This window comes from Botrytis porri (genome assembly GCF_014898465.1).
Source record: "Botrytis porri strain MUCL 3234 chromosome Unknown BPOR_002, whole genome shotgun sequence".
In the NCBI taxonomy this organism is placed as follows: Eukaryota; Fungi; Ascomycota; class Leotiomycetes; order Helotiales; family Sclerotiniaceae; genus Botrytis; species Botrytis porri.
This window is the reverse complement of record NW_024066076.1, coordinates 3,481,527-3,497,786: the sequence shown is the minus strand read 5'-3', so window position 1 is coordinate 3,497,786 and position 16,260 is coordinate 3,481,527. Positions and strand designations below refer to the sequence as shown.

General features: G+C 43.4%; 4 protein-coding genes across 4 annotated transcripts; 3 read left to right on the top strand and 1 right to left on the bottom strand.

Annotated features, from left to right (window-relative positions):
• Positions 1 to 306: 306 nt before the first annotated feature.
• Positions 307 to 3,066, top strand: EAF01_002032 (uncharacterized protein; the record flags this gene model as incomplete). The annotated part of the gene is made up of 2 exons (XM_038910282.1): positions 307 to 2,065; positions 2,117 to 3,066. The coding sequence occupies 2 exons, from the start codon at positions 307 to 309 to the stop codon at positions 3,064 to 3,066; spliced, it is 2,709 nt and encodes a 902-aa protein (XP_038775094.1).
• Positions 3,067 to 4,646: 1,580 nt separating this feature from the next.
• Positions 4,647 to 5,657, top strand: EAF01_002031 (uncharacterized protein; the record flags this gene model as incomplete). Its single annotated transcript, XM_038910281.1, has 3 exons — positions 4,647 to 4,668; positions 4,744 to 5,247; positions 5,359 to 5,657. 3 exons carry the CDS (start codon positions 4,647 to 4,649, stop codon positions 5,655 to 5,657), a joined length of 825 nt encoding a protein of 274 aa, XP_038775093.1.
• A 2,188-nt stretch (positions 5,658 to 7,845) lies between these two features.
• On the top strand, positions 7,846 to 9,923 carry EAF01_002030 (uncharacterized protein; the record flags this gene model as incomplete). The annotated part of the gene is made up of 5 exons (XM_038910280.1): positions 7,846 to 8,238; positions 8,328 to 8,783; positions 8,839 to 8,917; positions 9,040 to 9,560; positions 9,609 to 9,923. The coding sequence occupies 5 exons, from the start codon at positions 7,846 to 7,848 to the stop codon at positions 9,921 to 9,923; spliced, it is 1,764 nt and encodes a 587-aa protein (XP_038775092.1).
• Positions 9,924 to 13,349: 3,426 nt separating this feature from the next.
• On the bottom strand, positions 13,350 to 14,803 carry EAF01_002029 (uncharacterized protein; the record flags this gene model as incomplete). The annotated part of the gene is made up of 2 exons (XM_038910279.1): positions 13,350 to 14,668; positions 14,719 to 14,803. The coding sequence occupies 2 exons, from the start codon at positions 14,801 to 14,803 to the stop codon at positions 13,350 to 13,352; spliced, it is 1,404 nt and encodes a 467-aa protein (XP_038775091.1).
• Between the last annotated feature and the right edge of the window lie 1,457 nt (positions 14,804 to 16,260).

The following is a 16,260-nucleotide window of genomic DNA, read 5'->3' as shown; positions in this document are numbered from 1 at the left end:
AAGGTCTTCGTCCAGATAGATCAACACTCTTTCTTCTACTTTCATTTACTCTACATTCTCGGACCATCTACTTAATTTTGCTAGCAATCAGCCACTGCGAACAGAGTCTCACCCAATCTTTGCACCAAACCAAATCTTCTCTCGCATTCAAACAAAATTGGGATCTTTGAAACATTCTTTCAATTGTTTGTGGTTTTGAAGGTGGTGTATGGTGTCAATGCTTGTATCAAAATCATTCTAAATCATCCTAAACCTATCGATCTTCTGTAGTAGGCGCGAGTACGTCCGATCCTTACACAGAGCGCCATGGAGACTCCCCCACCAATTCCATATCGTTCACGACAACATTCCCGTCGAAAATCTCTATCAGTTACTTCGGCGCATTCCTCAAATCGCATATCTGTACAACCTGCTTCACCAGAGGTTATATCTTCCTTGATTACATCTCTCTCCATCATATCCTCTCCCGCGAACGATCTTTTTGAGAACCACTCAAGTTCGGCTTCGCCATCTGCGTCGACGATCTCCTTCTCCCATCCAGATTTACGACCATCATATACAAGGACAAGTTCGGGAGGAAGTTTTGGTATAGATTACGGAGCATTCAGGCAACCTTCATTGCGCGAACTTATTGAGGAAGAGTCGCTCGATGAATTGGCTGCGAGCCCTCCTGTTATTAAAACTTCGAAACCTCCATCGGGATTCTCTCCGTTAACTGCACCAAAATCGCCAGCGACAGATTCTAGATCCAACTCCCTTAAAAACTTTCTGCGCCGACCGGGTTCGAAAGGTTCACAAGGATCAAAAGAAAAAGATGATTCGAGCACAATCGGGAGTCTATCAATAGAGCCTGGTTACGCTCCGATACAGAGGTTGGAAAGGAAAAGGTCAACGGATAGTTGGGATAAAAAACAGGGTAGAAATATTAAAGGATTGATGTATATGAGTTCAAAAGAAAGACTCAGAGAAAACGCATCGGAAAAGACACGAAATTTCAAAGGCCTCGGGCTTGATCGTTCAGCCATGCCTAGTTTTGATCAACCAACTTTCATGGCCGAAACTCCCATCACTGAGGAGCCTCCCCCATCAGGCAAGCACAGCATTCTCACACTCGACACTACAAAAACACCCCCAATTCCTCGCCGTTGGTCTCCATCGCTGGCGAATAGTCCCGGCGGAATTGGATCTGGTAGATTCATACCCGCACGAGATTCGTCTCTTCGAAAACCGGCGGCTCAAACAAAAAAACGCGATTCAAAATTAGCAAGTAGACAAAGTGATATGGATCGTGAAAAGGAGAAGGATATCATTAACGAGCATGATGAAGCTCAGAGCAGGGCAAGCTCTGAATCCGGAGAATCCACAAATCTGAAGTTGCCTATTGAGGAGTCTCAAACCTCTTCATCCATATCTACAACGCTAGCCAGCAAACAACATGAGGATTTTGCACAGAAAAAGGAGCATGCGGTTGTTAAGGATGATCTCGATTGTGCTCCTGCACCTGTTATCACTCAAGGCAGATCACAAACCAATCCAAGTCCCACCAAAAACAAGAGATCATCTAGTCAGAAAAGACATTCTGGTGGGATTTTACCTGAACCGCCAGAGCTAAAGGTAAAACGGAGTAGTTCACGACTCAGGCGATTATCCGGACCTCTAAGTCCTGCCAATTCGGACATTGATACCTCTAAAAAGAACCCTTCTAGACCTAGCTCTAGAGTTATTTCTCCCGAACAGCCGAGACCTGCTTCTGTGTTTATTGATGCTCGTCCTAGTAGTGCAGATTCTATTGACGATGCAGTTACAACCTATCTTGCATCTCCACGCTTGTCACAAAAAATCAGACACCCTACAAGCGGACGAACTATTTCATTTTCAGAAGTAGGCGATCCACAGGGCTCAGCAGTGTTCTGTTGCGTTGGGATGGGTCTAACAAGATATATCACCGCTTTTTACGATGAGCTTGCCCTAGCACTGAAGTTACGACTGATCACACCGGATAGACCAGGAGTTGGACAAAGTGAGCCATATACTGATGGCACAGCGACTCCACTGAGCTGGCCTGGTAAGTTTTCTTAGAACTTTTGTCATCTTTCTTGAAGCTAACGTGATACAGATGATGTGTACGCAATATGTCAAGCTTTGAGGATAACAAAATTCTCCATACTCGCACATTCAGCAGGTGCAATATATGCCCTCGCAACAGCATTGCGTTTGCCACAGCATATTCGTGGCTGTATTCATCTTCTTGCCCCTTGGATTCCCCCTTCGCAGTTGACAACATTTGGTACACAGACAGTATCGCCACCTGCAAACTCTATACCTACATCTCAGCGTATCCTTCGCGCTCTTCCGACCACAATTCTCAAGGTTGCAAATTCTAGTTTCATGAGTGCCACCAGTAGCTCGGTTACAAGCAGTCTTCCAAAACAAAAGAGAACTAAGCGCAAGTCAGCATCCACTACTCGAGATACTCCGACACCGAGTGGTAAAAACAACGGACTTACCCCAGGTCTGGATAAGGAGAATCAAAAGTTTGATCCTTCGAGAAGACCAGAATCTACTGTACCGGAGTCAATGGAGCAAGCAGCATCAGATCCGAATGATCCGAATCATGATGCCGCAATATTAGCAGTGGCTGCGAGTACATTAGCCGACAAAGAAAGACAAATGACATATGATACACGTTTAACGCATGCCATATGGGATCTAGCAACTATCGGCGCAAATCCTGCCGTGGATTTACTGGTATGTTTGGAGAGAAGGCATACTATTGGATTTCGTTATGTAGATATCACGCGTTCGACAGTCATTCATCATGGAAGTAAAGATACGAGAGTCCCTGTCGAAAATGTTCGATGGTTGGGCAAAACAATGAAAAGATGTGAAGTAAGAGTCTTGGAAGGAGAGGGACATGGATTAATGGCCTCGGCTACAGTGATGGGTGGTGTCCTCATGGAAATCGCACGAGAATGGGAGGATTGGATTGAGATCACGGAGTCTACGAAAGGCGATGGAGAGAAAAGAGCTGTGAGAGAAAGAGCGAGTGTGGGTGCTTTTAGATGAGGAATACTGGGTGGTATGTATGCTTCTGAAGTGGCATGTTATGATTGATTAAGGGGATATACCCAGCGGAGACAAAAGTTGGATGGCGCTAGACAATTGATACATACAGGTATACTTTCCTTTGTCAAAGTTATTGGTGGGATGAGGTGGGAGTGATTTTTCTTTTGTTACGACTTGTACGATTACCATACATACCTATCTATGTAATATGCCCTCTAAATACTTAGCTTAATCCATAATAAGAATATAATAGATGACACACTTCAAGGATATGGATTGCAAAAACTTCTAGAACCCAGAAAGGAAATATGCATTAATTTGACAGTGCCGATGCCTGTCAAAGAATGTATCGGATCTCAAGAGTCAAGATGGGCTTCAAGACGGGGTTCGGATCTTCTAGAAGCTTGACGGCGGTGGATCTTGGTGATCAGTGGGGTTCCCCTTCATCTTTTCAAATACTTGTGAAACGAGATGATCTCAATGGTTTTGTTCTATATTGTACTCCATACACCAAAAAGGCTTCCTGTCAATCATGCTGGGCTTGTTAATTCGAAACCGTGCTCCCATGTTTGCCGATGACATTTAAAGAGCTAAATACGAATCAAGGCCCGCTAGATCTTCATTAGCCAGGGGTACATGACCCTTCGTACCTTTGCTCTGTACCCGACCAGGTGAGCATCCGAGGAAAAGCGGCGGGGGAAAGAACTTCTTTTAGAATGGATCAAAACGGTTTATTGAATATCAAGGTCGGATGGGAATGGAGATTGGATTTTGATTCGTAATTATGGATGCCACGAATTATGGGGTATCTGCAGAGCACCTAAGAGGGGAGAAGGATGAGTCTAGTGTAAGGTTATGTAAAGAGGTGTGAGAGATGAGCATCGTGTGACCTTTGGCTCTTCTACCACAATCATGATTCTTACCTTGTATCTTCCTTAGGAACCTGAAAGATTAATCAGACGTTGGTGAAAGAAAAGTGACAACCAATTGTGAAGTTTGATACATGATAAGGTTTAGGAAGGGATCGCAATCTATCTAGGGACCACCACCAACTAATAATAACAAGTGGAGCGAAGCTTGAAACGGGAAATATTGGATCTTCGAGAATCCATCTATTTACTAGCTAGGTACAGTACAGGTGGTGCACCTACGACGCGAGCAGATAATAATTATTAAATCACAATTTATTTGTGGACACAAAAGGACGAAACGATACGTGGTGTGAAAGATCCGGATTATCGGCATAGTATCTATTGCGATTGAATTGCGATTGGCATTGGCATCAGCATTGGCATTGGCATTGGCATTGGGGTTGACAGGTGGTTTCTTAAGACGATTTATTGCAGACCTGAGCGCTTTGAAATCCATACGAAACAATTACCTCGTACGCCGTTGCGAAAACTTGCAGATTCTGCAGTGCTCTTGATTAAAGGAGGAAAGGGTCAACGAGAAAAGAAACAGAGAGCAATCAAGCAAGTTCGCAAAAACTCACAAGTCTCAACGTACCTACCTGGTACTACCACTATCGTGCAAATTACGATAAACATCCAGCACAGCACAGCACAGCATTCGCAGTAGAAATGGGAAAGTACTACGCAGCTAGTGAGTTTCTCTCTTCGTCTCTCAATTCCTTGGGAGCAATTACCAACGACTAACCACTTCTACCCGCCCCGATAGATCCTCCTTACTACAAGGAAAAGCCCACCAAAATGGCTTCCATGCGACGTGTGAAAGTCTTCGGCCTTTTCGTCTTCATCGCCGTCATATCACTCCTCTTCTATACTTCCTCTCTTCGCCAACAGCGCAATCTCGTCAAATCCGACTCAGGAGATTTCTACAGCAAGACCATGAATGGATTGGGAAAACAAGAAGTGGCAGCTGCAGGAAGCCGAAACGACGAAGATGAGAAAGTCGCAAAAGAAATGCAACAAAGATTAAAAGATGCGGCGGATAAAGCAAAAGACAATGCGAATGCGAAAGCTTTTAAACCTGATCCACCATCGCAGGTTGTAGGGAAGGGGAATGCGGCAGAGGGACAGGGTGGTGAGAGGAGTGTTGCGGGACGGAAGAAAATGGGTGATAAGGCGCAGGAAGTTGTTAAGGAGGGTGAGAAGGAAGAGGAGGAAGAAGAAGATATGGAGGTCACGACGGAATTGAATACTATTTTGAAGAAATCGCCGAGTGAGTTTCCCTTTTCTTTTCTTTTTTTCTCTAATTATTCGCATCCCTATTATATTCTATGATGGAATGTCCTTCATATTAGAGAACGCAATCAACTAACTACTCGAGTAGTAATCATTTTCTCCAAATCTTACTGTCCGCACTCCAAGCGCGCAAAGGATATCCTCCTCGAGAAATACACAATCGATCCGCTCCCATACGTGGTGGAATTAGATAAACATCCTCTGGGAGGAAAGTTACAAGGGAGATTATATCAACTTACGGGAAGAAGAACAGTTCCCAATGTGTTGGTTAATGGGGTCAGTATCGGAGGTGGTGATGATGTGGCCGAATTGGATGGAAAAGGAACGTTAGTAGAAAAGGTGAAGGATTTGGGTGGGAAGAAAATTCTGAGTGTCAAGGCTAATTAAAGAGGGGAGAAGGAAAAAATGGGAATGAGGAGCTCGAAAAAGACAGATGTTCAGGTCATTACTACACAGGCATCTTGTGTATACAGACTATAAGAGATAGCACGCAGAATAATCCTTTAATAGCGTTCTAATTTCGTTCTGTTGGGAATCGGAATCAAGCTTGTGTTGTCGTGTCTTCGTTCGGATCAATTGACAGGCGCATTTCCTTTTGTTATTCTTTTCACACGTATATATCTTATAGAGAAATGGATATTTTTCTCGTCGAGAAGTTGGTTTCATTATGTTCAGTTAATGAACTGAAATTCTGGATGTCTAGAGTAGGGCGGTGGTACGTTTTTCTTGAGACGATGGCCATGATGGCGGTGATGACGACGGTACTGCTCATAATTAGAATTTCGGGTTTGCATTCTGGGTAGAATACCACCGAAGTCGAGAGGAAAGGGTTAAGAAGGGTCGGGGAATTTGCATACTAGGGGATAGGGTGTAGGTGATAGGGGATTGAAAGAAGGTAGGTAGGTAGGTGATGTTCTAGATTGATCGGTTAGGCGGGAACTAAGGGAATAGGGGACTAGGCAGGGTGCCAGGGGGGGTAGGAGAAGGTATCCAGAAGGTGAATTTGGAGAGCTAAGGATGGCAGGGTAGGAGGGGTGTTGAACTGTATCAGCTTTTAGGTTGTGATAGGGAAGGGGAGGGTGACGGGAGGCCGATGTGGAGAGGGAGAAAAAGAAAAAATCGGTTGTGTGTTTGAAAGACGTGCCATGCTAGGAAATCATCATGCCAAGGGTTTTGCGGATGGCTTTTATGTGTCGTTATGATTTCTACTACCTTAGATTGCATGTTTGTACAATGATTCATAATTCTAGGCAAGTATTGTGTTAGTGATATATTTCGAAGCCGTTGAATACTAAGAGAAGGGGTCTGAATGGAGGGGGAAGCGTCCCGCCCCCTCCTCCGATAGCTAGTAGAAGAAGCTAAAATCCACAGCTGAAGAAAAGAAAAGAAAAAATGACAGAACAAATTTGTAAGACAATCTCTGAAATATATGTAACGTATGCCAATGTATTTGGATCGTTGATGAAATGGGGCGGGATGAATTGAGGGGTAGATGGATTGATGGAGGTCGATAGGTATATGTATTGACTAATTGTTCGCTTGGCAAATTTGACGGACTTGGGTAGATCTTAGATCTTCCAACTTTATTCTCATCAATGTCTTGATTCAGAGTTGACATGACAGCCACATGATCTAGATAGAGACTTAACGCTTGGAAATTGAGAATTGATAATCAGATGGATGATGAGTAATTAACCAAGCTTCACACTTTCGATTTCATCTCTCATCGATTTCGCAATCCCGTGCGGAGTCCGGAGAATTATCATACGTACCTAGTAGGTACAGTAGTGATGCATTCATTCCTTCATGGTGCTCAGACGTTGGCGAGTGCCAAGCAAGAGTTTTGCACAAGGAAAAAGTCATCTACGTCAGTGATTTAGGTTTTTCATAAGCTTTTTCCACTGATCGGCATGGGTTCATCGTGCATGCTTATATTTTGCCCATCTAATTTTTGATGGATATCGAGAGAATGGCACAAATCGATATCGAGGCGATTGGTTTGTTGGAGTGAATGGTATCGGACATGTTTGTCCGGCAGATCTTGAATTTGGCTGATTCGAGCTTCTGGGTTGGATCTTTGGGTACGCACTTTGGATCTTGGGTTTTAGGCTTTCGGGTTTGGTTTGGAGAGGGTAGATCCCACTGGGGAATGGGCTGGAGCCTGGAGCCTCGATCTCGCTGCACCGGTGTGAGTAAAAAGATAAGAGGAGCTAGATTTTTTCTAGTAGGCCGGTGCGGTGACTGATAGGAAGTATGATATCATATGGACTGGTGAGAAAGGTCAAGAAGAGTGCATTTGGAATAAAGCTCAATGGAGAAGTTATATTTCCGTTTGTTGAAGCATTTATATTTGTATTTGCCTCCTTATAATTTATTTTTCTACTCCATATATATCTATTCAATGCTCATGTTTTGACATACTTGTTGTTGGATATACTGTTGATAGTCTCCTCCTTCCATTCTCGATATACTTGAAAGGTCGATTCGTTTCAAGAATCTTCACATATTTTTTGGGGATACGAAATTGATTCGACACGATAGCATTTCTTCTCTCGATTGACATCGAACAGTTAGAATGAGGGAACTCTTTCGAGATGCAACGGCGGGGAAAATATTACGTCTAATATCAGGCGACAAATTTCTAAAGTATCCAGAGGAACAAGACACAGACAGTGAAAAGGGAAATCCAGACACATGGAGAAGATATTTAAATGTACAGAAGACTCGAAACGTGAGACATCATGGTACTTGCGAGGAATCTGAGGATGAGGGAGTCTCTGAGGAAGATAAGGAAGTTGATAATGCTGATCAACGCAGAGATCGAAGGCAGGGAAGTAGGCCTTCAAATACGACCCTAGGCTCAGACAGCACGAGAGTGGCAAATGAGGATACTGTGAGAACGGATAATGGAGGGAAAGATGTTCAAATCATTGATTGGGTTCAAACGGAGGGAGTCATTGATTCAGAGGTATGTAGTTGGAGCCCTTGGAGATATTTCATGCACTCAAGCATGCGGTCTTATATGTCCCTTGTAACATTGACTAATTTCCATAACAGAACCCACAAAATTGGTCGACGAGAAAAAAGTTCTTCGTTACTTTCCTCATCTGTTTACTGACTTTCTCTGTCTATATTGGATCGGCTATCTATTCCGCAGGTATCACAGATGTGATGCAACAGTTCGGAGTCAGTCAAGTTGCCGCGACAGCTGGTCTCACTTTATTCGTTGCGGGCTATGGTCTAGGACCCATGATCTGGTCTCCCATGAGTGAAATACCTCAAGTTGGACGAAATCCTGTTTATATCGCAACGTTGGTTGTATTTGTGGTGTTCCAATTCGGTGTCATATATGCGAAGAATTTCGCTATGATGCTTATCTTTCGATTCTTGACTGGATTCTTTGGGTCGCCGGTGTTGGCTACTGGTGGTGCCTCGTTGGCTGATATGTATGCGCCCAAAAAGAGAGCTTATGCAATTGGAATTTGGGGTATGGCTGCTGTTTCTGGTCCTGTGGTATGTCTCTTTTCGTCACTTCGTCTCAATTTTTGATTACTGACAAACTTATCAGTTGGGTCCTTTGGTTGGAGGGTTTGCCGCCGAAAGTAAAGGTTGGACTTGGACAATTTGGGAGTTAACATGGTTATCCGGTGAGTTTAATCACTTTCTTGAAAATTTGATACATTCTGGGTGTCATAGTCCTGTTTGCATTCGATATTCAAGATCACTGCGTACATTTTTCCGGATAGGCTTATACTAATAACGTCTGCAGGATTCGCACTGATCGTCTTATTCCTCCTCTTGCCTGAGACGAGTTCCGCCAATATTCTGTATCGTCGGCGTCGACGTCTCGAAAAGTCTTGTGGTGTTAACAATCTCAAATCCGAACCAGAACTCGAAGCGGATGAGATGACCACCAAAGACAAGATTAACATGGCGCTCATCCTCCCATTCTCACTCACCTTCTCCGAACCCATTCTCTTCTGTCTCAATCTCTACATTGCACTGATTTACGGTCTTCTATACGTTTGGTTCGAATCATTCGCCATCGTCTTTGTCGAGATTCACGGCTTCAGTTTGGGGAAAGAGGGATTAGCTTTCTTGGGTATTTTCGTCGGATCTGTCGCGGTTATCCCGCCATTTTTCTGGTATCTCTACAAATTCCAAGAACCAAAGTTTGACGAAAGTGGAAATATCAAACCGGAGATTAGATTGCAACCGGCGTTTGTCGGAGCCTTCTGTATCCCTATCTGTTTGTTCTGGTTCGGATGGACAAGTAAAGAAAGTAATCATGTATGTTTCCCCTCCTCATATCCCTAGAACTAAACTAACCCAACCCAGTGGATCGTCCCCATCATCGGCTCCGCCTTTTTCTCCATCGGTGCCTTCCTCCTCTTCAACTCCGTCCTCAACTACATCGGCGACGCATATCCCAAAGTCGCCGCATCCGCCTTTGCAGGAAACGATTTCATGCGCTCGTGTTTCGGCGCCGGCTTCCCCCTCTTTGCTAATGCGATGTTCAAGAATTTGGGAGTGCCGTGGGCGAGTTCCACGTTGGCGTTTATTAGTGTGGCGTTTATACCGATTCCGTTTGTTTTGTATAGGTGGGGTGAGAAGATTAGGATGAAGAGTAAGAGGGCGAGACATGATATTTAGAGGGGGTGAGGATTGATTGGGTGGTGTTGATAAAGTGGTTGTAATTAAAATTGTATTAATGTTTATAGACAAATAGATACTGGGATTGTCCGGTATGTCTGTTGATGAAGAGTATGAGATTCTATTCGGTAGGGGGTGGGTATGGATTATGTAGTTAAAAGTTAAATATTAACGACGAGATGAGTTCAATACAAAGTTTTAATATCTTTACAATCATACACATTTAGCACTTACATGGGCTTTTATATATATGTATTTCTTTCATCAATCTACCACCATTTACTCTCCCCCCAAGAAGCAAAAACAAAAGAACAGAATTCACTCCTCAATACCTATCCAGGCATTCACCCATCTCCCCAACCTTCCCATCAGTACTTAAATACCAAGTATATATACTCCAACCTACCCGAAATTACTTTATGGATTAGTCAGCAAATAGGCGTCGTGACGGAGTGGTTGACGTGATTGACTCAAATTATTCTTCATTTTTCCCTGGACTCTGTGGGTTCAGGGTGTGAAGACCAAAATACGATATCAATTCCTTTCGGGGGCGCATGTTCGAATCATGCCGACGTCGAGGTTGATTTTTTGGAAGGCTTGGGAGGGGTTTTGGGAGGGGTTTTGGGAGGGTATAGAGGGGGAGGAAGGGGGAAGAAAGGCGAGGAAGATTGAGCGATTTGCTCTTTTGATATTTGCAAATATTTTATCTACCTCCCTTCCGTAGTTTAGATGATTGATGGAGGGGATTTGTGACTTATGTATGTATGCTTAGGTAGGCTAAAACATTTACATGCAATATTAATATTCCCATCGATTAACGACAGAAGCTCCAGAGACAATCTGATATTCCTTTGATGAGAGTCACACTAGATGTTGAGAGGGTGAAAGAATCTCCGCTGTGTATACTCTACTCTATACGATGTACGCTGGTGATTCAACGGTGGGCGGAGGATACTTTGGAGGTGGGTTGAGGTGGAGCGTTGGAGTGGGATGTTGGGGGTGGGTGGAATTTATGTTTATGCTTGCTTTTTTTTGACAGTAGGTTATCTAGGAACTAGATATGAATTGGAGAGAGAGTATGTGTGATGAGAGACGTGGATGTACAGTGTAGTAGATTGATTCCTGGTTTTGCAGATGTAGGATTGGGAGAAATACTATGGAGATAGGGGTGGCCTAAGCTCGCATGCTAAGTAGATCACGTGTGTTCATCCCGCACATAAAACTCTTTCCCTCGAGTGAAAATTTAAATCCCAAGTAGGAAGGAAGTGAGAAATGTTTCGTATTGGTCAATAGTGGAAGTTACATACAAATACTAACCTATCGGATTCGACTCAGCAGTAAATCCATGCAGACTTCAAACCAGCGGATGGCAATGAACTGCAGCCTCAGAATTCGATCTTAATCCCTCAGGCGCGAAGAAATTCCGACCGTGGGGCACGCGAGAAAATGTGTTTATATACTATAGCAACCACCCCTACTGATTAGACAGAAAGGCCAGATGGCGCAATGGCAGCGCATTGCTTTCCGGTGGCAAAGGTTGTGGGTTCGAGTCCCATTCTGGTCGGTTTTGTTTTGGAGATTTGGGGGGAATTTTTTGGGGAGTTGGGGTGAGAGTTTGAGAGGGGATTAGGGTGGAAGAGTGAATTTTGATGTTTTGGTTGGGCTGGGTTGGGTTTATGACTAAGCGGGTGATTTCGTCGCCTGAATAGGCGAGATGGTTGAAGGATATTTTTGGGGTGTGACTTATGAGACGAGACTGGGATTCTTTGAGAGTTCGGGATATATACTTATATATTTGTATCGTCTGAATAGGTTTGAGTCATATACATGTACTTCCAAACTATGTACCAGTTAGTTGATCTTACCGGAAAGAAACATTTATGGCACTCGTGGTGAACGCGAATTAGATGTAGCTACAGGGACCTCGCACTCAATGAAAAGCAAGGTATGAATTAGTACAATACAAATAGGGGCACGATTATTAGCACGTGGTCACATTGCTGTCAATTCTACAAAAATCACGTGCATCGGTATGGCATGGAAGCTGGACAGCATAATTCACATTTCCGCGTTTCTATTCCATCGACGACATTTAGGGTTAATGAAACTTCCGATTTGTCGTTTACGGAAACAACTTTTGGCAGTTGGAGAAGGCATTCTTGATAGCCATTCTTTCATTCGTCAAGCTTCTCAAATTTTGCACTATTGATGGAGTCAATCACGAATCTCGACCGTCAGTCAAGTGTCAATCTTAAGGTCTTCCACACGTTCGTTAATCCGCGGGTGGCTAATGAGTGAAGGATCAAGCAACCACTTTGAGCTCCAAAGTCTGAATCGGGTTGTGGATGAGAGGGTGAATGAATAGGGTTCTTGTCCAGATCTGTGGCTTATAACTTATAAGCCGCGCCAGTGAGCCGTTTTCACAGCAAAGAATGACTTGAGACATTGTTTTGATTATATTCCGAGTGTATCAAATCATTCTACAGTGGGTTATTATGAGTTTAGATCAAATATGTGATTGTGTATGTAGCCTACCTGCGAACTGGAGGGTGATTTTCGTGGGCTTTGCTCTGCAGCGAATATCTGGTAGGAACCTCGGGTATAACCTTAACAGCGATCATACAACACATAAGCTTGGAGTAGAGATTGTGCTAAAACCCAGTCTGAACCCCAGGCAAAGCTCCATATAGATATTTAGTTTTGACGAAACACATCATCGTCTACCTCGCTTAGAACTACTCTCAGCTCACAGCATGCACAGTTCTTGCGAAGTAACCTAGTTTTGCTCAATCGACGTGACCAGCGTGTTTGTTCGTCTTCGATCATTGAAATGGGTCGATTAGTTAGCAAGTGCTCAGCAAGTTCTCGTTTACTATATGCTCTATCTATTCTTCCAGTTAGACCGTTGCGATTAAGCAATGCGTTAGCGTTACCCGACTTATTACGAGCCAAGTGTTTGAGTCGCGCTTAACCCCTGATGCCATGCTGTGAGTATGGTGCTTCTGCAGCAGATTTCTGTCGCCAATCTTTTCATGCAGACACTTGCTCAATTGTTTTCTTACACCGAGCGGGAATATGAATGGAAAGTATCGGGAATCCCCCGAAGCTTCAATCTCGCCTCCCGTAACGATCAGCAATAGATATATAACGATAAATGAAAGATTCGCAACTCGATTATTGTTTGAACAATGTCATCATATTGGGAATAAATATAACTCAAACCTGTACTATACACTGATAGATACACTCGTGTTGAACTATGAGAGCACATATGAATATGAATCTCGTGTAAATATCAGTCCAAAATATCGTTTCCTAAACCTGATCCCTCCAACTGAGAACTAAATCCTCTTTGAATGATTCAACGACAGACTATCCAGCGGGAATCATCCGTATCCGTCCACGATTCACCAATTTCCTACTTATCTACTCAGGTGCATGTGCATCCCTGAAACTCCTCACATTTTGCCTTGCATCAGACGGTGTGTAGATCGTTCGGAAGCGTGCGGGCTCATATTGATTTACTTCAAGTCTAACCAAGAACCGGAGAGGAAATTTTGAATCTTGGGTAAACAGAAGTTGAACGGGCCTATCGGGAGCGATTATCGTTACGTCAAGGTGCTGAAACATGATAGTCTTATTGAGTGTAATTTCAACACTATTTGCTTTCGTCTGAGTTACTGTAAACATATCTGTTCCAGTAGCACGGATTTCCAGTCCGGGCAGAGGGGTAATCTCTAATTTGATCACTTCGCTTTGGAATGACTCCGCAAAAGTCAATTTTCCCTGGAAGGTATAAAAATCCTTAAAATAAGACCAGGCAGAGGAAAGACGATCAGCAACTGCCAATTGACTTTTCACATAGCTGTCTTTCAGAAAGCTTCCAATTTCTATGACGCGTATGTGCAAAAGAGCATCCGTAGAGCCTTCTTTGCGACTCTCTTGCCACTCCTTGAACGCCGCATTATATGCATCCGCGTCATCTGGGGACAAATGAGAAAGGGTGCCAGCTTTTCCGGGATCACCTCCAAGAACATTGCAATCGCTTTGTCGTTGTAACGTATATTGCTTGTACGACTCCGATTTCTTGACATCAACACTGACAGAACCTCCGATTGCACCTTGATACTCGGCTTTGATATTTGTTGAGAATTCCTCTTTCTTTTCTTCTGTTACTTCGTTCTGTTCCACTTTAAGCTGGTATCGTGTACCCATGTATGCTTCTTGTATCAGATGAGATCCATATCTAGAATAGAATTTGGCATACGAATTGTAGATGCGGGTCACTTCATCGAAATCTTTGAGATCCTTGGATATTGTCTTCCAAGTTGGGAGCTTAGCCGCTGCGTCAATGAATTCATCTTGTACTGAACCGTACATTGTCTGCTTGTTGATTACATTGATAGAGTAATTTTTCTGATCGAGACTGTATATGCCATACAAGCTTGTAGTTTTGAAATTCGTACTATATTCGTACCCCGCCCCAGCTTCAGCGGAGAATCCGGCATAATTAGCAGCTACTTTTGCATCGAATTTGAAATCACTGGCAAGTTCTGTTCCTGTTCGACAAATAAGGCTATGTGTCTCTGTCGTGGATCCCGTATCGTGTTTCTCGAAATTTTGAGGTAGCCAGTACTTCCTCGTTGATCCCGGAACTGTTATATCTTCTCCCGGTTCGGCGTATTTCAGGAAATTGTATTTATGATCTGACTCGAGTGTTGTAGACAAATCGAAGGGATCGACGCCTAAATCGATCAAGTTTAATATAGTTCTTGCGAATATGAAATAAACTTACCTTGGGGAAGCAAATTTACAGTATAACCAACTGTTGTGCAAATTGGGAGGAGTTCTCCGTGCTGGGAATCAATTTTGCTGTCCATTTTTCTGCAAGATTTGGATGGCTGATATTTTGAGAGATGCAATAGAAGAACGATTATCTAAAAGTCGTGACAGATAAAATGGATAACTGGAGAGAGAAAAGATAATTAACAAGAGCATACACCAGCTCTTATAGAATCCACCTCCAGGGGAGACACGCTACGTTGGTGTTGCATCTCTATTATGCAAAAGATTTTGAATTTGAATATGGCTGATGGATGTGTGTTACTATCGGAAAAACGGCAAGTTGGATCAGCAAGTACATACTAATAACAGACGGCACACAAGGCTCAAATTCAACCAGTCGGATATGAAAGTACACCCACAATAAGGGGATTGCCGGAAGATCTCGTGATACAGTGGGGGAAATATGTACATAGTACGTTGTACAAATATGCAGCCCGTCGCAAACGTGAAACTTGGCAGTCACTGATCCAGCTCGTCTGCAGGAAGCCACAACCGTCATTAATACCATAACAGCAGGTATGTTTAATACGGTTATAGAGATGTCATATCACCTAGTCCTTAGTTGTAATAAACTCGACTTACGAATGTCGGGATTATGTATCAATGCCAAGGTCCACAACAACATCTCCGCAATTTTGAGTAACCGATCTACAGGAAGATGGAAGCTGAAGCAATAATAGATAAAGTTCCATGGAAAGATCTCCCCGATGTACTGTCCTATTATCGTCATTCTGTTCCCCTTCATATGATCGTCTAACAAGAAGACAGCGAGGAGGCGAATCTTTCGTCTGCTCCAGCATCCATTACAGGAATGCCCAACACCCAAATGTCGTTACATGCTAGACTCTAATGCAGCTCTTTTTCTTTACGCAACTTCTCCCGTAGGATTCCCCCGCAGGTCGCACCAGGGCTGAACTGAGCGCTGATATGGATGCCCAACAAAGCCGGCCCTTGGCCTGCATTGGTTCTTCGACAACTGCAAGCGTCAATGATCTCCACTGGAAATGTATCAACAACGCAACAGTCTGCGCCCGTGTGATCATTAAAAGCTTTTCACTAGAGAAACTGCAGGTATTGCTATGGATGGAGGATAATCAGCATAGCATTAGTGAACTTTCTTATTGATAATGATCTAAAAACTTTGAGAGCATGAAATATAGTCTATTCGAGGGCACTAGCGCTAGCAGAATACAGAACCTGAGCAAAGATTGGTGTAACATATCTTCTCTTATGCATTTTCGCTAATATAGAAGCTACGTACCGTATTCATTTGGTAAATTAGGTTGTGCTAAGCAGGGATTGAAAAAATAAGGCTTCTATGGATCAGATTACGGAAAACGCCAGAGCTGTCTGATCTGTTCAAGCCCTGCTTAGCGCAACCCGATTTACCAGATGAATACGGTATTCTGCTTCAGCTAACCAGTGTTTTCCATCTGCTTGAATTAGGTGGATGTAGTTAAGTCATCAGCATAAAGCAGGACACTTGGTGAGA